Raw genomic sequence first — 26,296 nt, 5'->3', positions numbered from 1 at the left:
AACTTAAGTTGGCAGACGTGTTTATGTCAGATCAACTATATCAGGAATCCATTTACCTTTTGATTATTCAATTTTGGTTCTATTTTAAAGACATACTCCTTTTTTTTTAGGAAACTTTGTGGACTGAAGAGCTAATGCACAGAGATGATGACAGCTACACAGTACAAAAGTTATGTAACACACAGAACATGCCTGCAAGGATGGTCCCCCAAAATTATTTTGGAGGACTGACTAAGCACAGCTGATGATGCTACCTCTCCTATTCATAGAATCCCAGAACAGTTTGGGTTAGAAAAGACTTTTAAGCTCATCCAGTTCTAACCCCCCTGCCATGGGCCTAGATACCTTCCACTAGACCAGACTGCTCCAAGACCCATCCAGCCTGGCCTTGAACACTTCCAGGGATGGGTCAGTCACAGGTTCTCTAGGAAACCTCTGCCAGGGCCTCAACACTCTCACAGCCAAGAATTTCTGCCCAATATCCCATCTAACCCTGCCCTCTGACAGTGGGAAGCCATTCCCCCTTTCTTGTCACTCCAGGCTCTTCTCCAAAGTCCCTCTCCAGCTGTCTTGGAGCTCCTTTAGGCCCTGGAAGGGGTTCTGCGGTCTTCTTAAAGCCATATCTTCTCCAGGCTGAAAAATCCAAGCTCTCCCAGCCTGTCCTATATGAGAAGTGCACCATCCCTTCAGTCACCCACCATAGCTGCAGGAACCTCCAGCACTGCCTGGGCTTCAGGTGCAGGTGCCAGGATCTGTATGGGTTGAAGACCCAAGATCTGCTCCTTCACAGAGCAAGTCAATATTGGCCTTTGCCTACAAACAAGTATAGGCAGGCTTTCAGCTGAATGAAAGTGGGACTTTAGTTACAACTAATCCAGTCTCATTTCAACATATTTTATCTTGGCATGGGCGATAGGAAAGGAAAATAAAAAAGTCTTTCCAACAAGTTTGCAAAAAACATAAATAAATTCCCCAGTTCTAAATGATCTGGCTATCAGCTCACTGTCACCCTAGGAAACTTTCAGGAACGAAACCTCTCCTAAGAGCTTTTGGCTCTACACAGCTGGAGAAGGTACTTTGTGGTTTTTCAGGTGCAGTCCCTTCCTTTTAACATTAAGTGAAAGCTTGGCACTTCACAAGACAAGGACTAGACTCTGGCTTCAACCTGTGCTCCTTTAAGAACACTTCTCCCTATGTAGCTAAATTGGCCTCAGATTCAGACGGTGCATTCTTTCTGAACTGTATGTTTTATGATCTTAGTTTAGGGGCCTCATAAAAGATGTAGTGTGCAAGTCACAGTATCCTACACTCAAAGGGCCATAACCACTGCATATACACCACTACCCACAGAACTCTTGAAGACACTTCTGCTCCATAGTGTTTATTGCCAAAACAAATTTCTAGACCTAACATTTCTGCTGTTCAACTTCCCATGGAAAAGTTTATTAGTTTCTATTATAGAGCTGATTTTCTCTCATGTTTGATAGTTTAACAGAGCCAGAAACTGAACCTCTTGCCTCATTTCACATTTAACAGCTGAGTTTCAGTTCAGTCTCTTACATATGGCGCTAGTACATAAACATTCACCTTTAATTCCATGCAGCTATGGAGGAAGACAGCACTTTGACTACACCTAAAATATATCAAGTATTTTGCTTTTCTTCTATGCTGCTCTGAATGTTACTTACCTTGTGCATTAGACAAGCAACTCACCCACAATGCAGCATTCCCACGAAAGCAGCACTGGCTGCTCAGCTTCTCAAGCAGGTTACGCAAAGCACGTAAATGCCACCTGCCACCACGTGGACACAGTGGCCATGGACACACAAGAGGAGGGCTAGACACCAGTTACTTGCCTGGATCTGTACTCTATTGATGACAAAAAGAGCCTTGGGGGAGCTGACAAGAGAGTAATACTTTGGTTTTTTGTCAAATAGCAAAGTGCATGTGTTGCTAATAACTGTCAGTTGAAAGCAGAACTATTCTTTGGTCAGGGCTGAGCAAACCATGCCAATGTGAATAGGAATATCAGTCTAACACAACTCAATATGGTCTGACAAAACAAATGAGGATTAGAAAAGAAGCCTTCCCTGCAAAACGATCCCGAGCATGGCATTCAGGCTGAACAGAAGAAAAAGTAACCTTAACTCATGCAGTGCAACAAATTCCACAGGTTTCACTAAACCTGGAAGTAATGCCTGGAAGGTGATGCTCTGCCTGCCACCATATACAGAGATCCCACTAACAAACACCAGCAACAAACTTTTTACACAAGCACACAGGGATAGGAAAAGGGGAATAGATGTAAACTAAAAGAGGGCAGATTTAGATTAGATACTAGAAAGAAATTCTTTACTCAGAAAGTGGTGAGGCCCTGGCACAGGTTGCCCAGAGAAGCTGTGGCTGCCCCATCCCTGGAAATGTTCAAGGCCAGGTTGGATGGGGTTTGGAGCAAGCTGGTCTAGGATTGGTGTAGGGAAGGTGTTGGTCTAGGGAAGGTGTCCCTGCCCATGAACAAGATGGTCTTCAAGTTCCCTTCCAACCCAAACTGTTGTATGATTCTATGAACTGAGGTAAGACTAGAGACATTCACTCATTGGGTTGGCAGTAGGAAAACAAAGAGTTGTAAAATGGTCCAAATTATTTGCAGGTCTACTTTTCAAGAGCTAGTAATTTAGACAAGGACAGAACACCAACATTCCTGAGGCCATGTCCAACAAAGCCAGATGGAGACATGTTGGGGTTTTAGTTTAGTCTTAGGTTTTTTTTCTGTTAAAGGAATTTTCTCCCATATGCATGTTGCTAGGGGACAAATAGCTGTACTTAAGAAAGACAAAAAGGGAGTGGGGCGGGCCTGGCTACTTTTTTGTCTACACCTGGGTGTGGGGGCAGTTCGCTCTGAGCGTCCGGAGAGAGAAGCTGCAGAGAAAGGAGCTGCTGCTTCTTCTTTTTTTGGCCGTTCTTCTCTTCCTGCTGGAAACAACGCCGGGACCCCAAAAGCCGTTTTCCCTGCCCTGCTGGAGGCCGAGCTGTGGCTGTCCTGCCCCGCTGCTGCTGCTTCGAGCTTTTGCTACGCTGTAGCCCTGCTCGCCCTGCCTGCCTGGGCATCCGTGGGGTTCTCCCATCTGGATACATCTCGCCTGCCACCCGGGATTTGCGTTCGTCCCTGCCGCTCCTGCCTGCCGTTTCCAGCCTGCTGCTCCCGCCTGCCGTTCCCAGCCTGCTGCTCCTGAGAGTCCGGGATCGGCTGCCCAGGGGTTTGTGAAGCCTTTGTTCCTTCCCTTCCCGGGATCCCAGGCCGCCATTGCCCGCGTGTTTCCCGAGCTCGCTCCGGAGCGCCCCCTGCAGCCGCGGGGGAACCATCGCACCTGCCCTGCTCACCGGGAGCCGCCAGCGCCCCTGCCGGCTGCGAGCGGAACTGCACCCGAGGGGAAATAGCCTGACAGCCGAGAAGGCTGGGACTGGGTTTGTGTGTGCTGTTACTGCCATAGTTGTTGTTTTGTTTGACTGGTTATATACATATACATATATATATATATATATATAGTAAAGAACTGTTATTCCTATTTCCCACATCTCTGCCTGAAGGCCCTTGATTTCAAAATATAATAACTTGGAGGGAAAAAGGGTTATATCTGCCACTTCAAGGGGGGCTTCTGCCTTCCTTAGCAGACACCTGTCTTTCAAAACCGAGACAGATCTTGGCGCCCAACGTGGGGCCTGAGGGCATTAAGAGAGAGAGGTGAAAAAAAAGGAATAACAGTTCTTGGAACTTTATTTTGTGTGCCAGATATAGGAACCTTGTTAGGCTGCACTATGTGGTCTAGTTTACCCTGGTTCGGGTGGCATGTGGCCGTAGCTATATTCTTCCCCTTTGCAGCTCCTTACTTGAATCTGGGTCCTCTGACTAAGGCTACCATTGCTGTTATCCAGCTTGCGTTATGGGTTGAGAAGGTGAGGAATTCATGGGTTTTTAGCTTCCTCCGGAATGTGGGCACATGGATAAACGGCTATCACACACTGAGCACATGTTTTTGGGGTTATGTTAACAATGGTACCTTCTGTGAGGAAATGACACCAGGGGAAGTTTTCCCCCAACCCCTCAACCAGTTCTTCGGGCCCACCCCATCAATTTTCGAAGGGTTTAAATTCCCTCTGAATATTAACCATCTGCTGCTGATAGGCCTACTCTATTTAGCACTCAAGGATAAGTTGAGATTGGCTTGGATATCTACCCGGACACCAGCCCCAGAGACTAGAGATCCTGCCCCAGAACCTGACCTGGCCCCAGAGAGTAGAGTTCCTACCCCAGAGCCCTATCCTGCCCCAGAACCTGGCACGGCCCCAGACACTAGAGATCCTACCCCAGAGACTGACGTAGCCCCAGACACTAGAGACCCCGCCCCACAGACTGATACCGCCCAACAGTCCACCTCAGAAATGGACTACCCAAACTGGGTGGGGGTACTGGCAAAAGGGATGCAAGAGATGTGCCAAGAGATGGGTCAGGTGCGCCAGGGGATATGCCAGGAGATGGGCCAGGTGCGCCAGGAGATGTGCCAGGAGATGGGCCAGGTGCGCAAGGAGATGTGCCAGGAGATGGGCCAGGTGCGCAAGGAGATGTGCCAGGAGATGGGCCAGGTGCGCCAGGAGATATGCCAATTGCTAAGGGAATACACCTCCTCAGCTAGTGAAAAGCCCTCTCCCTGCCCCAAAGAGGGTGAGTCCGATGGTACAGCAGTAGAACCCACGGATGTTACAACCGTCCAGGCTTCAGCTGAACCACAAGGACAACCACAGCCAGCAGCAGTCGCCCCTGTGCAAAGGAGGAAGTGTAAGACCAAATCAGTACGACCAGTTAATGATGATGGACAACCAGGGCCCTCACAACCAGCAGGAGAGCCAGAGCCAGAAATCATCACTGAGTCCCTGTCGTACGACAGTCTCCGCACTATGCGAAACGACATTGCGCGAAGGGGGCGTGAGCCTTATACCACCTGGCTGCTTCGGGTTTGGGACCTTATGGGCACAAGTGTGCAACTGGATAGTGGTGAGGCAAGGTATCTGGGATCATTGACCCAGGACCCAGGTGTGGACCAGGTATTTGTGAGGGAGCCAGGGCCCCTTTCTCTCTGGGAGCGGCTCTTAATGAGTGTGAGAGAAAGGTTCATTCACAAAGAAAGAATGCAGGAGTACCATCATAGAATGCAGTGGAAGACACTCGAGCAAGGGATTCAACAGCTAAGAGAGGTGGCAATATTAGAGGTACTCTTTGGGAGGGATGGACAGCATGATAATGACCCCGATAAGGTCAGGTGCACAGGACAGATGATGTGGAACCTGGCAAGGCTGGGGCCATCGCAATACACCACCTTCATTGCAACGATTGATGCTGACAATACCCGAGAAACCGTGGGCTCTGTTGCCAGCAAGCTCAGGCATTATGACAGCATGATCAATGGCCCGCTGAAAGCTCATGTCTCTGCTGTGGTCCAGGACCTCAAAGAGGAGATGAAGGAGATGAGGAAGGAAATGAGGGAGGAGATGAGGGAGGAGATGAGGGAGGAGATGAGGAGGGTCAGTGTGGCACCAGTGCGAGTCACAGGCCCCCAAGTCAGAGCCCGTCGTCCCCCTGCTAGAGAGAGAGGGTACACCCCACGAGCTGAGCTGTGGTTTTTCCTGTGTGAGCATGGGGAAGACATGAGGAGGTGGGATGGGAAACCCACCTCTGTCCTGGCAGCACGGGTGCGTGAACTCAAGGAGGGAGGCACTAACCGAGGGGGTTCCGCTAAGGTGAAGGTAGCCTCAGCCTCCCGTGATCGAGCTGCCAGGTATTACAGAAGGGAGGATGATATGTCGGATCCCCTTGAAGGTACCTCGAGCATGTACACCCAGGGAAAGAATGATAACCAGGGCTAGAGGGGCCCTGCCTCTAGCCAGGAAGAGGCACGGGAGAACCGAGTTTTCTGGACGGTGTGGATCCGATGGCCTGGCACATCAGAGCCACAAAAATATGATGCATTGGTTGATACTGGGGCACAGTGTACTTTAATGCCATCGGGACATGTGGGGGCAGAACCTGTATCCATCGCTGGGGTGACCGGGGGATCACAGCAGTTGACCCTTTTGGAAGCTGAGGTGAGCCTGACTGGGAAGGAGTGGCAAAAGCATCCGATTGTGACCGGCCCAGAGGCCCCGTGTATTCTGGGCATAGACTTCCTCCGGAATGGCTATTACAAAGACCCAAAAGGACTCAGGTGGGCATTTGGTATTGCTGCTGTGGAGGCAGAGGGCATTAGGCAATTGAACACCCTGTCTGGACTATCTGAGAATCCTTCTGCAGTTGGGCTCCTGAAAGTGGAAGAGCAACGAGTGCCAATTGCCACCTCGACAGTGCACCGCCGGCAGTATCGGACAAATCGAGATGCTGTGATCCCCATCCACAAGATGATCCGCGAGCTGGAGAGCCAAGGGGTGGTCAGCAAGACCCACTCACCCTTCAACAGCCCCATCTGGCCTGTGCGCAAGTCTGATGGGGAATGGAGACTGACTGTGGACTATCGTGCCCTGAATGAAGTGACTCCACCGCTGAGCGCTGCCGTGCCGGACATGTTGGAGCTCCAGTACGAGCTGGAGTCCAAAGCAGCAAAGTGGTACGCCACTATTGACATTGCCAATGCATTCTTCTCTATTCCTCTGGCAGCAGAGTGCAGGCCTCAGTTTGCCTTCACATGGAGGGGCGTGCAGTACACCTGGAACCGACTGCCCCAGGGGTGGAAGCACAGTCCCACCATCTGTCATGGACTGATCCAGACTGCACTAGAAAAGGGTGGGGCTCCAGAACATCTGCAGTACATTGATGACATCATTGTGTGGGGGAACACCGCGACCGAAGTGTTTGAGAAAGGAGAGAGAATAATTCAAATTCTCCTGCAAGCTGGTTTTGCCATCAAGAAGAGCAAGGTCAAGGGACCTGCCCGAGAGATCCAGTTCCTGGGAGTAAAGTGGCAAGATGGACGGCGTCAGATTCCTACTGAGGTCATCAATAAGATCACAGCAATGTCTCCACCGACCAACAAGAAGGAAACACAAGCTTTCCTAGGCGCTATAGGTTTCTGGAGGATGCACATTCCCGAGTACAGCCAGATCGTGAGTCCTCTCTACCTGGTTACCCGCAAGAAGAACGATTTCCACTGGGGCCCTGAACAGCAGCAAGCCTTCGCCCAGATCAAACAGGAAATTGCTCATGCCGTAGCCCTTGGCCCAGTCAGGACAGGACCAGAGGTGAAGAACGTGCTCTACTCTGCAGCCGGGAACAATGGTCTGTCCTGGAGCCTCTGGCAGAAGGTGCCTGGTGAGACTCGGGGCCGACCACTGGGATTCTGGAGCCGAAGCTACAGAGGGTCTGAAGCCAACTACACTCCCACAGAGAAGGAAATCCTGGCAGCTTATGAAGGAGTCCAGGCTGCCTCAGAAGTAATTGGCACAGAGGCACAACTCCTCCTGGCACCCCGACTACCGGTGCTGGGGTGGATGTTCAAAGGAAAGGTTCCCTCCACGCATCACGCCACCGACGCTACTTGGAGCAAATGGATTGCCCTCATCACGCAGCGCGCTCGAATTGGAAACCCAAGTCGCCCTGGGATCTTGGAAATAATTACGAACTGGCCGGAAGGTGAGACTTTTGGGTTATCTTCTGAAGAAGAAGAGGAGCAGGTGACACGTGCTGAAGAAGCCCCACCATATAACGAGCTACCAGAGAGTGAAAGACAATACGCCCTCTTCACTGATGGTTCCTGCCGAATTGTAGGCGCTAGCCGGAAATGGAAAGCCGCTGTATGGAGCCCCACACGACAAGTTGCACAGGCTACTGAAGGAGAAGGTGGATCGAGCCAATTTGCTGAGCTCAAAGCTGTTCAATTAGCTCTGGACATAGCTGAAAGAGAGAAGTGGCCAAAGCTCTACCTCTACACTGATTCATGGATGGTAGCCAATGCTCTGTGGGGTTGGCTAGAAAGGTGGAATAAGGCAAACTGGCAGCGCAGAGGAAAACCAATCTGGGCTGCTGAAGAGTGGAAAGACATTGCCACTCGGGTAGAGAAGCTATCCGTGAAGGTCCGTCATGTAGATGCTCACATCCCCAAGAGCCGGGCTAATGAAGAACATCGTAACAACAAACAGGTAGATCAGGCTGCGAAAATAGAGGTGTCCCAGATAGACTTAGATTGGCAACATAAAGGAGAACTGTTCCTAGCTCGATGGGCCCATGATGCCTCAGGTCATCAGGGCAGAGATGCCACCTATAAGTGGGCACGAGACCGAGGGGTGGATCTAACCATGGACAGTATCTCCCAGGTTATCCATGATTGTGAGACATGCGCTGCGATCAAGCAGGCCAAGCGGGTGAAGCCTCTGTGGTACGGTGGGCGATGGTCCAAATACAAGTATGGGGAGGCCTGGCAGATTGATTACATCACACTGCCTCAAACCCGCCAAGGCAAGCGCTATGTGCTCACAATGGTAGAAGCCACCACTGGATGGCTGGAGACCTACCCTGTGCCTCACGCTACTGCCCGGAACACCATCCTGGGCCTGGAAAAGCAAGTCCTTTGGAGGCATGGCACCCCTGAGAGAATCGAGTCTGACAATGGGACTCATTTCAAGAACAGCCTTATAAACACCTGGGCTAGAGAACATGGCATAGAGTGGGTGTACCACATCCCTTACCATGCACCAGCAGCTGGGAAGGTTGAGCGGTGTAATGGATTGCTTAAAACCACCTTGAAGGCACTGGGTGGGGGGACTTTCAAAAACTGGGAGATGCATTTAGCAAGAGCCACCTGGTTAGTTAACACCCGAGGCTCCACCAGCCGAGCAGGCCCTGCCCAATCCGAACCCCTACAAACAACAGACGGAGATAAGGTTCCAGTGGTGCACATGAGAGGTATGCTTGGAAAAACTGTTTGGGTAAAGTCTGCCTTGAGCAAAGACAAACCCATCCGTGGGGTCGTTTTTGCTCAGGGACCAGGTTGCACCTGGTGGGTGATGCAAAAGGATGGAGAGACCCGATGCTTACCTCAAGGGGACCTTGTTTTAGGGTGAACTACCCATGACTCTGTACTTGTATCATTATCAGCATGTATATTTGTGTATAATTTGGGTAATGCATAGATTTATATGGTTAAGAAAAAAAGTTAAGTTTCATGTAACATGTTAGTATGGGAAAAAATTCGGGGTGGATAATGTTGGGGTTTTAGTTTAGTCTTAGGTTTTTTTTCTGTTAAAGGAATTTTCTCCCATATGCATGTTGCTAGGGGACAAATAGCTGTACTTAAGAAAGACAAAAAGGGAGTGGGGCGGGCCTGGCTACTTTTTTGTCTACACCTGGGTGTGGGGGCAGTTCGCTCTGAGCGTCCGGAGAGAGAAGCTGCAGAGAAAGGAGCTGCTGCTTCTTCTTTTTTTGGCCGTTCTTCTCTTCCTGCTGGAAACAACGCCGGGACCCCAAAAGCCGTTTTCCCTGCCCTGCTGGAGGCCGAGCTGTGGCTGTCCTGCCCCGCTGCTGCTGCTTCGAGCTTTTGCTACGCTGTAGCCCTGCTCGCCCTGCCTGCCTGGGCATCCGTGGGGTTCTCCCATCTGGATACATCTCGCCTGCCACCCGGGATTTGCGTTCGTCCCTGCCGCTCCTGCCTGCCGTTTCCAGCCTGCTGCTCCCGCCTGCCGTTCCCAGCCTGCTGCTCCTGAGAGTCCGGGATCGGCTGCCCAGGGGTTTGTGAAGCCTTTGTTCCTTCCCTTCCCGGGATCCCAGGCCGCCATTGCCCGCGTGTTTCCCGAGCTCGCTCCGGAGCGCCCCCTGCAGCCGCGGGGGAACCATCGCACCTGCCCTGCTCACCGGGAGCCGCCAGCGCCCCTGCCGGCTGCGAGCGGAACTGCACCCGAGGGGAAATAGCCTGACAGCCGAGAAGGCTGGGACTGGGTTTGTGTGTGCTGTTACTGCCATAGTTGTTGTTTTGTTTGACTGGTTATATACATATACATATATATATATATATATATAGTAAAGAACTGTTATTCCTATTTCCCACATCTCTGCCTGAAGGCCCTTGATTTCAAAATATAATAACTTGGAGGGAAAAAGGGTTATATCTGCCACTTCAAGGGGGGCTTCTGCCTTCCTTAGCAGACACCTGTCTTTCAAAACCGAGACAAGACAGTGACCAAGGTCACAGCAAAGGAATAAAAAGGGTCTCACAATAGTCATACAGCGGCCCTCTGTTTCTGTGGTAAAGCTAAGACTTAGAATAAGAAATCCAGAAGAACAAGAGACAAATTAATTTGATGTCCTTCAGTGGCTGACAGAAATAGCAAATCATTTGATACTTAAGAGTGTAAATAACTTGACTGCCCTGTGCAAAAAAACAGCTGCAGTAAATTCCCTGCTTACTGGTACCTAAAGAAACCAGCTTTACAGCTATATTGAAATTGTGTCCTCTACAAGCAATCTTGCAACTGGACAAGTAATAATACTTGTCAAGTATCATGCAAGACACAAACCCTTGAATACCTACAGAAATTGGAACTTTGATGAACAAGATGAACATGTTCTCTTCAATGGCTACACATCATATATACATGCATTAGACATAATGACCAATACAGGACAGAAATCATGTAATATAGAACCACAGTTTGGGTTGGAAGGGACCTTCAAGCTCATCTCATTCCAACCCCCTGTCACTAGACCAGGTTGCTCCAAGCCCCATCCAACCTGGCCTTGGACACCTCCACAGATAGGGCAGCCACAGCTTGTCTGAGCAACCTGTGCCAGGGCCTCACCACCCTGATCTTTCAGGGTATACAATTTTGGGCCAGTTATTCTGCCACAGTAACACTGTGTGTGATCACTAGGGACTCACTCACCTCAAGGAGGAAGGTCACTAAATTAAGACCATCTCATCATATGTAATGAAGAACCAACACTGAAGTCAGGCCAAAGCAATTAAGGCTCTGGGAACAAAGGAAAAAGACAGCAAAGCAGCCAGTAAAGCAGCAGTAAAGATGCTTTCTTTCTACAGGCCTGCAACTCAAAACTAAAGCCACTGCACTCTCAATATCTCCCACTTCAAAGTTACAAAAAAAATTAACTGAGATGAAAAAACCTGGAGCAGCAAGACCACTGCTCAAGCACTTGTGAGAGCTCAGCTCCACAAGGTCCATGTTTGTGCTCCAGCAGAATTGGGTGCCACCCACATTGTATGTTTCAAACAAAGAGAACTCTGAGAGATGCCATTTTGACCCTGGTCTGTGTTCACTTATCACCCACAAAAAACCTCACCACGCGCTTCAGGGTTTTCCTAATATTCATCTACCATAACAAGAGGTTTTCATGGTGTAATCTCCATTACTCCACTTTGAATACCAGAATGAGAGTTCAATTCTTTCTCCTGGTAAAGCCTCAGCTTCCTCAGATACTCCATACACATCCCTAATTTAGGAGCTGCAGAGCTTATGGGGCTAGTACTTGCCAAATGCTCTCCCACTGTCTAATGCTTTGGAGAGCTGCACAATTCACTCCCATTTTTAGCAACTGTATTGTACTCCACCTTTGACAATGACAGTGAATTTTTCTGACAGGCATTATTAGACATAAGTCACTAATTTCTCTTTGAAAAAAATCCCATGTTTCTATGCCAGTGAGAGTAAAATAACTGAAATCTTAACTGGAAATGTATGGCCTTAGTTAACATTATCCAACTCAAAAAGCTCCTCTGTGAACTTTGTGAGGGATTCAATCTTACAAACAGAAAATATGGGTATTGAAACAATTTGTGCTTACATACAGATGGAAGTTATTATGAACTCTCAGAATTAACACACATTGTTTCAACTTTGGAATGTAACAGCAAAGCAAGTTTCTCCAAAAAATACTCTACCAAGCCAGCACTGAGCTGTTTCTAATTCCAGCTGAATTCTCCTGAGTGCAAGATGTGGTTTCCATTGTTATTATCCTGCTGTTTTACAAAACAGTACCACTTTATCTAGAAGAGTTTTTATGTCAGTAATTTTACTTAATATCAACCCCATCTCACTTCTTCCACACTCACATTTCTCCTTGCTGCCAGAATTCCAGGTAGTTGTGAAAGAAAAAAATATATATATAAAAATCTGTGAAACCAGGGAAGCTTAAACAAATGGTTCCAAAGTATTTCTTTAAGTTGATCATTTTTATGGGCTCTTTGTTTGTCACAGTGATCAAAACTTGCATGAATGATTCAAGCTCTTGTCTTCATGCTCCAGTAAACGTGCCACTATTCTTCCCAGGCACCTCCAACCTTCCCGCAGCACACAGACAGAATTAAGCACTGAGTTACATTTACTCCTGACAAAGAGGACTGTTTCTCTGAATTAAGGCCAATACCTTTGGGTGATAGTCTGGAGGTAAGAGAGAGGCAGCTGCTCATTCTCCATCCAAACTTAATTTTTCACACATTCACAAGAACTAAGCATATCTGGAAGCTTCTCTAAAAGCAGCCATAAGGTCTGCTAAAAGCTACGTAAATTCAACAGTTCCAGCATCCCAAGGAACACACAAAGGATTCAAACAATCTTGGGTTTTTAGGTCAAATCAGCCCCAGAGCACAGAGGTTTTGTGATGCATTTCTGCACACTATCTACCTGTTCTGCTTTCATAAAGGAATTTCCCCTTGGAAGAACTATAAAAAGCAGCAATATTTGACCAAGGACATGAAAACAAAGGTGACTACAACAGTTTATGCGGACATCAGTAACGCTTCCATGATTAAATAAGTAGTAGAAGCACTCCCAGTAATTCCGGTTTACTTTTATTATGCTTTTATATCCAACAGCATACAATCTCAAGTATTAACATGTGAACCACTAGTGTTGTACCAACCACTTCAAAGTCTGGCCACTGACTAGCTTGCACCAGCACCAATGACCCCACATGGACTTGGAAACTCAATACATACTTAAAGTGTTCATTTACTTTTGTGAGTTTAAACACATGCCAGTGATTTCAGAAACCAACTGCAAGGAACTGGAAGGCAACATGGGTGAGTGACTGTTTGTTCAACTACCCAGAGTCCTTCAGAAACAGGACAAAAAAATCAGAATGATAAGTTACAGTAGGTCCAAGAGTGGTAATAATTCAGAGGTGACAAGTCAAAGAGATAAACAGGAAACCAAGTGAAGTGGTGAAAGTTCCGATAAAAAAAAATACTACAGGCACAAGTGTCAAGTAACCCAAACTACATGAACAGGAAAGACAACCACCATGGGCTCAATGAAGAATTCATTGTTTCGATGAAATAAACCACAGAGCTTCTTGCTTGCATCACATAACTGAATGGCAAACTCCAGAACAAGGTAAAAACCTGGAAGGGCTGAAAGGCAAAGCAAGCAGCATCAAGACTCACAAGTTACAGAATGAACCAGTGTAAGCAGAAGGAAATAGGAAGCAGAGATTAAGGAAAGCATTAATTTGATAGTAATGAAGAGAGAGATCTATCAAAGCATTTGAAGGAACGACTAATCCTTTTTCTCACTAATTTTCCCTCTGTAGGTCAAGTGTGAACAGCTGTCTGCCATTACTAATACCACCAACAAAGAGGCACAGTCTAAGATATATTAACAGCCTGGCTAAGCGAATTTCCAAGATTAGCAGCACTTGATTAACTTTGTCTTAAGATATTTTAGCCTTTAAGTAATTTGAGAGGTTATTGTCCAAAAAACACTAAGCATGGGCAAGTCTGGAAAATGGTAAATGCAATCCAAGCTTAAAAAACAAGTAACACAGAAAGACTCAGAAGCTTTACTTCAGTTTAGGTAAGGAATGGCAAAAAAAGTGATGGAAGAGAAAACTGGAAAAACAAGCAAAACTAGTAGAAACTAAGCATAAAAAGATCATATTTTTCAAGAATAAAACCCTAAGACTAATGTAATTTCAAACAGGTTAGAAACAGAAATGTCATATTTCTGTTGAAATTTAAATCTCCTGGCATTTTCTGGTATAATATGCTCACAAGCATTCTGGGGAAATGGGATATTGATGAACTATGAGTGAATACAGAGAAAGTACTCTTGGGTGTAATAATGAATGGTTCATGGCTACAACTGAAGTGCTGGTGAAGTGGGGCTCCACTTGAAATAACAGAATCCCAGTTCTATCCAATATTTTAATTAGGTAATCTGGACCCAGGCTCAGATGCAGCCAGAATAAAGCTGAGACTGAGTTCTCAATCTCTGGTGTTACGCCACCATAGCAGAATCATGATTAAGAACAAAGAAGTTCATCTTTAAGAATACATTCAAGGTAAAGCATGTAAAATGTAAATTAAACAAGTCACCTGCACAAATTCAGAATGGACTATTTTGTTCATGTGCAGAAGATACCTGGAGCTGTTGGTTGCACAGAATCGTAAGATTCATTCTGCTAGGCTTTTAAGAGTACAAACCCATTAGAACCCAATGAACTGGAAGTAAAAGGACAAGACCTGGGAAGCATTTCTCCCATCCTACTCAATGTTTTGAAAGCAACAGTTGCTCACTGTACCCAGCTTTGGGCACTGCATCTCAAGGAAAATGTGGATTCAAATGAGAATTTGAGACAAGAAGAGTGTTGAAAAGTGCTTTTTCAATGCATAGAAGTTTTCAAAGAGGAAGAGACTTAAATGGATCAATTATTATAATATATAAAGAGGGAAAACAGGTTTGGACTCGATGTCAGAAATTAGATGTCTTCAGTGGCCAAGACAGTCAAGCACTGGAACTAAAGAGTATTTATATCACAGGCTTTTCTTCACAGAACATCACCAGGGACAGCATAAGAGCAGTTGACCCTGCTCTAGGACTACGTACCAGTCAAAACAGCCTCTACAGGCCTCTTTCAGACCAGCTTTCTGAAGATTCTCTGAATTCCATACCAAACGTGTTAGCTGCAGATATTACTGCCATCTCAAATACAAGTTTGCAAAGTCTCTTGCATTTTCCAGAGTAAAGGATGTTTTTTAAAATACATTAAAACAAGAAGTAAGGTGTATGACAGGACTTTTTAAATTAAAGTCACACATTTGCAATACTTCATATTTTCCATGTGTTGTGTTTTCTTATAAGGGTAGAATATTAGCTGAAGTAATAATAGAGCAAAATTAAAGACACAGGAGCAAGAATTACATTAATGGATCTTCAAGTACAATAGAATAAAAAACCAGAAAATATTTACAATTTTCAAAACAGTGTGAAGTCTATAGACTCAAAGAATGTACCATTTGAAAAGAAAAGATTCATTATTATCTGGCAAGTCCTTCTCTAAGCACCACAAGAAAATCTCAAGCACAAAGCTGTAAGGTAAGTGAAAATACTGTTTTCAAGGACATTTCTCTTAGTTCACAGGTTTTCACCACAGAGAGCAGCATCACAAGACAGCATATGCACACTCATGTCATATTGACACCAAGCAGAGAACCGATAAAAATAATAATAATAATAATAATAATAATAATAATAATAATAAATAATCTCAAGTGTACCAACCTGTGCTATATTTTTGTTGAGAAGATAAACTCCATATTCAAACTGAAGCTTCTCCCCTCCTTTTGGATATAAAGGAAATCTGACAGGGAAAAAAAAGAGGGGGAAAAGCATTTAAGGTGAAATTATTCAGATGCTTATGTAAACTTCAAAAAGCCCCAGATTCCTTTTCTGAGAAGGTAAAGATTTAAAAAGTTTCCCTTGCTGACTACATAGGATGTATTTAGGAACCCTCTGCAACTCCAGTCAATCAGCATTTAAAACTGATGTCAAAACCCAGCTATGGAATTCCATTTTTTAAAGTATTTCAGGTTTTTTAAAGACACTTCACAATTCCCCCAGTGCTGCAACACCCCTTTCACCAATCAAAGTGTAATTTCAGAAGCACATAGCACAATTCCAGATCTCACGCTATCCCTCTGCATTCAGCCAGTCACATTTGGTTAGCTCATTTCCAAACAAAAATAATCTTTTAAAAAAGATGTTCTCTTTTGATCATTATCCTGTGATTGACAGAGCACAAAACCCTTTACACAGAGAAGAAATCTGCAGGCTCACTTACCAGAACAACACTCAGAATAGAAGTGATTCAACAAACTTCACACATGCACCAAAGGCTTGAGTCACAGCATCACAGATCACCATGGCCCTTGCAAATATTATATTACTGATCCTTATTTTTCCTATGTAATAAATATTGCTCACCATTTTAAACACCCGCATGTAGCAAACAGTTTATAAGAACATAGCACTGCTATGTGAGACAAGAGAACTAAAGCATTAGTCCCTTAAATACTGAAACTCTTTGACAGTTTCTGCATTAAAGAATATAACTTTATATGTTTACTTAAAGAATCTCTGCTTAAGTGATGCACTTCTCAAACAGCTTTAACAGCTGTACCCTGTACTTCTAAGGATTGTCTTTTGACTCTTCAGCACCAGAGATTATGAGGTCATCATGGTCAATTCAGCAATCTTAGTACAAACTAAAATTTATTTTTATGGGAACTACAGCGCGAATCAAGCTTTTGTCTTTTCATGAACCACATCCTGCAGCTCCTAATCAAGATGCTGAATGAATTATCCGCATAAGCCCCACGCTACACCAGAAACCGAAGTCTCTCTCGAACATAAGATAACAAATACAGGAGATCAGTATCTACTAGAAACAACACACATTCTGGAGAGGTGATTAGGCAAAGTGGATTTTATCATCCATCAGCCCCACAGTAGAGTACATTTGCAACTTATAAGAATTATATAGTGCCATTAAAGCTAAAGGTTAACAGGTCACAATCACAGCAGATCAAATATTGAGACGTCAGCTTCAGGTTTTATGCTACTTTCAAACTTGCTACGTGTCTTTAAGTCGAGGAACATAAAAATCTCTGTGAATAGTATGTATCTAGCTCACCTTGCTTAATAGAACTATAAATCAAACTAGTTCCCCATGCAAGAAAATGAAACTTTTCCAAATGAACATGTGCTACAAAAATTCCACAACACATTACTCCAAGTGTAAAATACAAAGCAAGAGGAATTCATTTCAGTAACTCCAATTACACTACCCAAACAGAGTAAGGGTTAGATTTAAAGGATAACTTTACAATTAACAGTCTAAAACTAACCAACTTTTTTTACAATAAAAGCACCATTAGGAACACAAACCATGTTTCCCTAGAAGGTAGCATTTCATTAAGTCATTAGTAATGGGAACCATGTATTTTTTTACTATACACACAGCTCTTCAATCCATTTAGTATAGAAAGGGGTAAAAACTGGTTTATGATGCTCACTGACATCTCCCACACATTTCCCTTTTAAAAGGGAAAATCAGGCTTTTCTGCTTATCACATTGATCCTGCTTCTTTGCCAATATTCACATTTCTATCCTTTAACTTCGACTAATTAATCTTGAAACGCTTTTAAATCACATACATCCTCAGGTCAGCTTTCACAACATCATCACATGAAAGTCTTGAAAATTGTCAGTGGATGTCTCAGCATATATACATTTATGACTCAAGAGAAAAATATTATTAAGTTTTATGCCCCTCTCTTTGTGTGTTATCTTGCTTACCCATTAAACCTGGTCACAAGCAATAAGCTCGAGGGAGAGGAACCTGAACACTATAGTGCTTCAGTGAGTATAACTGAACCCAACTTGAACTGCTGCCTCCCTACATGAAATTCCTCTTGTCTGCTCCATAGGAAAGCATTAACTGTAAGCTTGATCTCTCCCTTCAGCATGCTGCAAAAAGCTGAGTCTGCTGTGTAAGGATTTAGTTATACTAAATACTTCTGAAAAACATTATTTTAGTATTTTTATAATCACAAAACACATAATAAAATTCAAAATGGCATTCACCTACCTATTCTACTCCAAAGTGTACCTTCCTTCTTTCCATTCTTGCTGATATATTTGGGGGAAAAAAATCACTAAGCTCCTTTAAAGCAAAACATAGATACTTATTCTGAGATGAAAAATTCGAAGGAGTGTGATATGTTTAATGGAAAGAAGAAAAAACACAAGCTACAGGTACCCTTTCTATAATCAACAGAAAAGAACATCTGAGAGAAGTTATCAAGTGCTGGAAATTTGTTCTCAGTACAGAACAGAACTCAGAAGCTGATCTCTGGTCTTCCTCAGAGTAGTACTTACACACTCTAGGAAACCATACATCTGCCATGTGAACAGGCAGGAATTATGAACAAAACAGCTTCTGCTCAGTAAGGGTCCACGCGCGCCTTTGTAAAAATATGTTGACATTTACATACAACTACGGAATATGACATTTCAATAGCATGTGGGCTTCTTAAAATACAGTGCTAACTGTATTGGGTTGACCCTGAGTTGATGGACAGTCTTTAAGACCAATTACGCTTCTCACAATTTACATATTTAAACCGCACAGGAAGGCGGGACTTCCCTTTTGGTCGGAGCTCGCCTGCTGGAAGGTGGGGGCAGCTCGGGGCCTCCCGGCCCCGCCGGGCCCGGGCCACTGCCCCTTTCCCCCTTTCCCAATGCTGTGGCACGGACCCTGGGTGGCTGGGGGGGACTGCCTCAGAGCCACAGGCAGCTAAAACCAGCCATGGACTGCTCACAGCTAAACCCATCCAGCGCGGCTTCTGGGGACCGGCGGGTCCCTCTCCTCTCCATGCGGAGCCGGCGGAGTCAACGGGAGCCGGCAGAGCCTCCTGTCTGCAGCCAGCACACTTCGTGCTGAACTGAAGAAGACACCACGCAGCCAGCAGCACAAAGGGAGCGAGGCTTTCCCCACCGTAAAGGCCGAACAAGAACACCCTTCAGCATGGCGGTGTCAGAGTCAGAGAGAAAGAGAAGTGAGTCACGTGGGACGGAGCTGGAAATGGCGACGGGAGAAAAGAGGGCGGTGCCACGATTCTGGCGGGCAGCTTAAAAGAAACCTTCTTGCATGCCGTGGTAAGAAACTGTAATACCACAAACTGTTTGTCTCTTTAATCCATTTGAAGAACATGGGGGGATGGAGTATCTTCGTGTGCCTGTGAAGATTGTGAAGAATGCCGATGCCAGGCTTTATAGTAGCAAGAGGCTGTTAGAGACTTGTGGCGAAGAAGAGCCTTTGTGTGCAGGCCAAAAGAACTTATCCTTAAAAAGATGAATAACCCCATGTGATGGCCCATGTTTTGCAGTGTGAAAGAACTGTGAGATTTTTCATGGGAGAGATGTTCTACACACAGCAGATTGTTTGTTTCCGGGCGGATCTGCTGTTAGTGGCAGTTTGGGAACCACGTGCAACTGAAGGAAAAACCCTTTTTTCCCTTAAGCATAAGAGAGAGACTTTTCAAGAACTGGAACGCTGACTAACATCCCATGTTCTGTTATCCCTTGTGTGAGCTAGGTAAAAGGAGAGAAGTACTGGCTGGAGGGGGGGGGGGGGGGGGGGGGGGGGGGGGGGGATTTGTTTTCGTTTTGTTATTGTCTCTTTACTTTTAATTCTATTAGTAATAAAACTCTTTCATTGTACTGCAACTGTTTAAGGTTTGTGCCTGCTTTGCTTTTCTCCTAATTCTTATCTCACAGAAGGAAAATAAGTAAGTAATGAATATTTTGAACCAAAACCACTACATTTAATTGGTGTTTCTGCCTAGTTTCGAACTCAACCCGCTACACTAACACACCCTGAGTTTACAGTAGATGATGTATTTCTGAATATAAAGAGCTAGGCAATACAGCAATAGCAGTTTTAATAGTGACTCGTAAAGAAGATCTTGGTTTAGAGAACATTAACCTGATGCAAGAAAAAACCCACCATCTGTAGTAACTTGTAACAGGTTTAACCCATTTGGAGCTGCTTCTTCACTGGTGTTTCCACTGCTTTCAAGATATGTCAGCAATGATAAGAGCCTGTGCTGGGGAAAAGCACAAGGACTAGGAGTGATTAAGGGAATAATCAGCCAGCAGGCATGCAGAAAGGTGGCTTTAGGATCTATGAGAATTGTGCCAGAGATGCTGAAATTAAACAAGCCCCACTCTGAATTTAGAAGGTGGAGAACTCTGGATAAAAGTGATCCAAACTGCACACCAGACTGATTTGAACCAGATGGTCAATATGTGCCTTGAAGGTCTAAGATAACACAAAGAAGATTCTTGATCTTAAAAGCTTACATTTGTTTTGCGAGTCTCATGTTTTGCTTATTTAATCCTATAGGACTGCGACAAACACTAAGTTTTTAGTAATTTTTTTTGAGTAATGTTCTGTTTTATAGCTCTCACTGGGATACAAGTAAGATGACCAGTGTTACCCAGCTGCATCACACGGCATATCTATAATAAACCACAAAACACATGCAGGACATTTTTAGGCACATAGCTCATATTCCCTTCCATGGCATGTCACTTTGGACAAAACTTGTGGTTTTCCACAGTGATGCCACAATGACTGAACAGTTTCTCCCCTAGTGAACCAACACTATTATGTTCAAGACCCAAGCATTCCCAGCCCCACAAGAAGAGGTTTTGATTGTCATTTCTCACATGTGACAAGAAAAAAAAAAAAACAACAACAAAATAATAGAAGCGGCTAAAAGACACTTTTAATAATCTCTGAATAAATTCATTTTAGCAGAGCTCAGAAAAGAGATGACAGTTCATCTGCCCTAACCTTAACTCTCTCATCCTCACCCACTTGACCTCTCTCCCATCTCTCCTGCTTGGAGCGTTCCCAAGAATAAGCCCCTCCTTTCTACCTGCAATCTTAATTTCAGCAAGTCATTATCCACCGCTTTATTTCAATCCATTCCCTATTAATTCCTGCTACACTTCCTAAGCGTACATCAGCTACTGGATACAGAACTCATCAGCTTAAAACTCGCTTTTCTATCAAAGGCACCTAATATTCAAATACTCAAATCTATAGAGGATCTGCTGATACACAACGAGTAAGGAAACAAGTGTGAGCAGGTCAAGGCTCAATAGAGTTGTGAAAAAGTGAGGCAGAGGTTACGTGCTTGGTTCACAGTTACCCTGATGGGGAAAAGTAACAGCAAGTCAGACTTTTAAATAAAAAACAGGGCTGAAATTCTACTTACAGTCCACACTGAAACTACAGAACCAGCACGCTACCATCAACAATGGAATTAAGTTTTGAATTCAAGGACCTCACAACACTTCACAGATGCTAAGTTTTTAAATATTTAGTTTGAATATTTGCATAAAATATATCATTCTGGTAGGTACCAAGCTTAAAGGTACCCACTACACCATCAACAGGACTCTCAGGAAGCTGTTACTTTGGAGTTAGTCTTTAGTCTAATTAAACTTTATTTTAACATGGTGTTTGATCAAGTAGAACACACTGTAGACATAAGAAACACACATAACTCTAAGAAACTTAAAGTATAATCTCATTACAGTAAATCACATCAAGGTTACAAAGACTAGACAGGACACTAAATCATCACTCTGGTTTAAAAGTCTTTCTATTAAAAAAGAGAAACCTATTATATGTGTTTCCAGTCAATATGAAAAGCCAATGGTGGCCAGTTGTCAGCATTTCTACTCCAGTTGACTCATTCAGATGCAAACAGTTGAACAGAAATCTCAGTGTCAAACCAAGGCAAATTCCAATTTTTAGCTCAAGAAGGACTCCTGAATATGTCTCAACACATTTGTTATCTGGTGGCAGCACAGGAGCAACAGACAGGATTTCAGATGAATGCTTTTGCCAGCTGTGCTTGTCTAGGGGCCGGAACGCATTTCTGCCGGAAAGTCGGCTCTGTGATTCCATGGCATCCCTGCAGGAATCTGATCCAGAGGCTGCAGCCCACTCCATGAGACCACAAGCAACCACTCCATATTACTGTTCATCCAGATACAAGGAGATCATCCTGTAATCATAAAACTACAGGCACAAGCAAGTCTAATATATCACCTCTAAGGCAAGTTCAAACTGCCCTGTACACTCAGCTATGGTAAAACCTTCCTCTAAACTTTATCATCCTTCCTTGGGTTAGGAAGGTTGTTTAAGTCATCTTCCACTGTTAAGTCTTTTTCATGATTCAAGATGTAAAAAAGGAGACTGTGCTCATGTGCTGCTGAAAGTAAAACCAAGAAATTTCAGGGGCAGATGATGAAGAAAAGCCTCTTGCAAGGATTTTTCATTTTCAAGTTTACATTTTGAGGTGTGATGCCTGCAGTTCATATCTATAATCCATTCTGATAGGGTTTTTTTCCCTTATAAGGAGTATTAATGATTTCTTAACAAAAGAAGGGTTTGCAACCCATCTCTTACTGACTTTTGAATGGACTAAACCCCTGGTTTTGTAAGAGCACAGGCAACAATTTCCTAATACAGCGTCTTCAACCAAAACTGCTCACTAGTACTGATGCATTTAAAAACCAGAAAACTGACTACAGAAAGAGAGATCTGTGGCATATAGGTAAAACCTTATAAAATGAAGGCCTTGTTGCCTTTGTAAAATCACAGCTCAGGCCAGTTACTTTGGTTAGAGAAGGACTGTGGGAAAGAGGCATAGCTGAATTAGAGGTAGAAAAACATGCTGCAAGACTATCCTGTGTTCACACAGTGGTGTGTGGTGATTGGTTGAATCAAGTTTGTTGTGCTTTAAAGCTATGTAAACAGCTAAGAAACTGTATAAAAGAGGCTACGTAGTATTAAAGGTAAGCTTTTACCCAGAGCAGTTGGTGTGTCTGTATGTGTCGTGACCGCCTCAACAGCGACAGAGATCTTTTAAAGTTGCCCACAGATACTGATTCTGGAAAACCAAAGGCCTGTTTCAAAGCTGTTGGAACCCAGAGTGCAGGGAATGTTTCCAGTGCAGGCCTGTCCTGAGGGGCCCATCCCCCCAGGGAAACAGTTTTTAACCTTCGTCCATGGAGAGGGCTGCCAAGGCTTTGGAATTAATTAGAATCTACAACGGTGTGAGTTAGGTGGTAGTATAACACATAGTTTGTTACAGGGTGAAAAATTTAGAGTTTCAGGTTTATTAGTATGGTTAGTAGATGAAGACAAGATGGAGGACTCCTGTCATTTTTCAGGTCTCTTCCTTCTTCTTCACCTACTCCATTTTCTGCACTGTTGGTAGCACAGAATGATTGGTTAGGAAATGCCGCAGTACAGGGCTATGTGAATAGATAGTTCATTAGGCATTGGTAGAAAAGTAAAAATAATGTACATTCTTGGTGACAATTGGGTGATTTACCTTTAAAAGGGCCTTGAATTTCCAGTATCGTGTCTTTTGGTACTTTCTCTGCTTCATGCTATGTCAGCAGCATGTAAATTGCTGATAAGATGTAATAAACAATCTGAAGACCAAGAAGATCCAAAAGTCCCGTTTGTCTCTTACTCCTGGCAAGGACTTTCTCCCCCATCCAGGGAGGACATGTGGGGATCGAGAACCCGCACACAAAGCTAAAACTATGATTAGACTACTTGTGGTGTTTTAAGCATTAGACCATTCTTACAACTCATATAAATTGTGCTAAGTATTCTACTCTAACCACTAAAAACTCTTCACTGTCCTACCTTTCCCAGCTGGCCCTCAACAAGTACTCATCAGCCGTCAAGATCTCGTTTAATTTCATATCCTTAGCTCATCTGTAGCTGGTTTACATAGCCATTTCAGTGCTTGATGAACACGCAAGTAAATCACTACAGGATTCCTGGTTCAGGCAGATGGTAAATGTTAGGAAAAGTTGAAAGAATCCTTATTCCATACGTTTACTTCAGACCTCAAGTATCTTTTACGAATTCAAGTCCAAATACATTTACTGTTGTGTTCTGTGATTTATGAACTCTGCATCCAGAAATATCACATATGTACCAACATACTGGTGGCCCACTTTTATTGTCTATAACCACCTGTCTTTAATACAAACTATTTTTAAAGCTTATGAAATTGCTTCATTTTTAACTGCTTTCACCTCCTTCTACTTCGACAATCCACCATATGTTTTAAATCTTTTATTCTCTCTTCTGTTCAGACCTCTGCCATATCCCAAATTATATTAAAGTCTCAAAGTTTAATCTCTACTTCAGAAAGCTCTTAAGGGAAGAAGTCAGTAAAATAATGGTTTTTACACATCACATCCAACTGTCTTGCACAGGCTGAAATGTGGAACAATTTAAGTATCATATTACATCTCATTTGGCAAATCTAAGTAAAATTCCAAACCTAGTTTGGAATCATGTTACATAGCCTTAACTTTCCAAATGGTTCAGAACTTTAAGAACCTGCAGTAATATCTGCAGCTTTATAAGCTAAATTAGGACACATACGCTTTAATTATCACAAAATGGTTTGTGTTGGAAGGGACCTTAAAACCCACCTAGTTCCAGCCCCCTGCCATGGGCAGGGACACTTCTCACTAGACCTGGTTGCTTCAAGCCCCATCCAACCTGCCCCTGCAGATTTCCAGGGATGGGGCAGCCACAGGTTCTCTGGGCAACCTCTGCCAGGGCCTCACCACCCTCACAGGTGTCATGGGTTAGCAAGCACACTCCCAGAAGTGATGTTCTAGCAAAGGAGTGCTTACAGCTTCCTGTGACCTGACAGAACCTATCAGCTGGCCAGCTCGAATATGGACAATTCTTTGAGCCACTTAAAAGTTGTGACCACCTCTGTGATCCACACTTAAGAATAGGAACCCCCTCCCCTCCCCCCCCCCAGCTCTGACTCATTTCCAGTGCTGGGACAGGTGGCTGCGGGCCCCGTGCGGGGGCCAGAGGGCCCGGCCCAGGCCCTGCTCAGGCCAGGCCACGGCCATCCTGGAGCCGATGGGCCCTGCTCCACTTGCAGAAACCCCCCCACAGCCCTGCTGTGGGCAGCCGGAGCGGCTCGGCTTCCCCCCCCTCCACTGCGGCCAAGATTCAGCTAAAGCTGCACAGCTGTCCAGCAAAGACCATGTGACCAACAGCGATAAGCTTCATTCCAGCTGCAAGGCCTAGGTGACATTAAGCCTTTTAGTGCTGTGAAGAGCTGAAAACCTGAGGGAAGAGAAAGAGGAGATGCTTAAAGCTGAAATTCTGTTGTGAAGCTATGATATCTCAGAGTACCCATTGTAATTTCATGAAGATATGGGGGGTAGAGTGTTCAATTCATGCAAAAGCACCTGCGCTGAGATAGGCAGATGCTGACGCAGCTGTAATTTCATGAGAAGTTTGAACAGGGAGAGATGGACCAGATGAGGACTTTTGCTCCAAATGGAAAAGGAGAAAACCTCAGTTCCTAGAGATGCTCCCAGAGATAGTCCTAAAGATGAAGATGAGGAAGACCCTTTGCTCCTGGGGAAGGAGAAGGGCCTCTGTTCTTAGAGATGAAATGCTCCCAGAGATGGGTGAAGAGAACTTCTGTTTCTGAACGGCTCAACCTTAAAATTTTACCCCAGTAATTTCAAGAGTGGACCCTCAAAAGCAGTTGTGGGAAAAGCTGCAAGTCGGGGAAGGGACTCACATGCAAGCAGAGAACCAACCTGGGCGGCTGTCTCGTTGTGATAATGTTTTCATAGCATGGTCAAGAGAGACTCCTCTTCCTAAATGGACTGAAAAAGGTTATTATGGAAGTGGTAAACAGACTGAACATCTCAAGGGTTGTCTTTTTACATTGCCACTGGGAGAAGGAAGAAAGGTGGGGGAAGGAGAAGTGTTCTGAAGGTGTAGTATAATTTGTTTTCTTCTTTCAGGTCTGTTAATAAACTTCTTTATATTCTTTCAAGTTTGGTGCCTGATTTGCATTTCTCCTAATTCTTATCTCACAGAAGGTAAATGTAGGAACCCAGAATGCCAAGAATATTTCTCTGTCTGTCTTTAAGGGTTCTTACCCCGCTGAACAACACTGTTTTAGCTTCAAACCTTGGAAAAAATGACCAACAGTCAGACAAGAACTAGAAAATACAGTGGTGTGAATTAGGTGATAGATTACTATGTAAGATTGTCACAGGGTGAAAAATTTAGAGGTTTTGGGCTTAGTACACAGATAAGAGTAAAAAATATCAAAATGGAGGATTGTTGTTGTTTTCTAAACCTTCTTCTACTACTCCATATTCTGCAGTAAAAGTAGTTTGGAATGAATGGATAGAAAATTCTGCAGTTCCTAGCCGTGTTACTGAATAATTGGTAGGAAAGTGAAAATAATGTAGGTTTTTAGTAACTATTGGTTAAAATATCTTTAAAAGGCTGTGTAAATCTTGATACTTAGCACTCACTCCTGCTTTTCTGTCTTCTATGCTGTACCTGGGTCACGCTAGTGG

The 26,296-nt window shown here is 44.4% G+C and overlaps 1 protein-coding gene across 3 annotated transcripts in view; it reads right to left on the bottom strand.

Moving 5' to 3' along the window:
- The window catches only part of UVRAG (UV radiation resistance associated), a 107,695-nt gene that overhangs the window by 24,303 nt on the left and 57,096 nt on the right, over positions 1–26,296 (bottom strand). For all 3 annotated transcript variants that reach the window (XM_082279284.1, XM_082279286.1, XM_082279285.1), the window contains exon 13: positions 15,550–15,628. In XM_082279284.1, coding sequence (XP_082135410.1) covers positions 15,550–15,628 — 79 coding nt within the window. The remainder of the gene's footprint in view (positions 1–15,549; positions 15,629–26,296) is intronic.

This window comes from Coloeus monedula (genome assembly GCF_965178545.1).
Source record: "Coloeus monedula genome assembly, chromosome: 3".
Lineage (NCBI taxonomy): Eukaryota > Metazoa > Chordata > Aves > Passeriformes > Corvidae > Coloeus > Coloeus monedula.
This window is presented reverse-complemented; position numbering and strand designations above follow the sequence as displayed.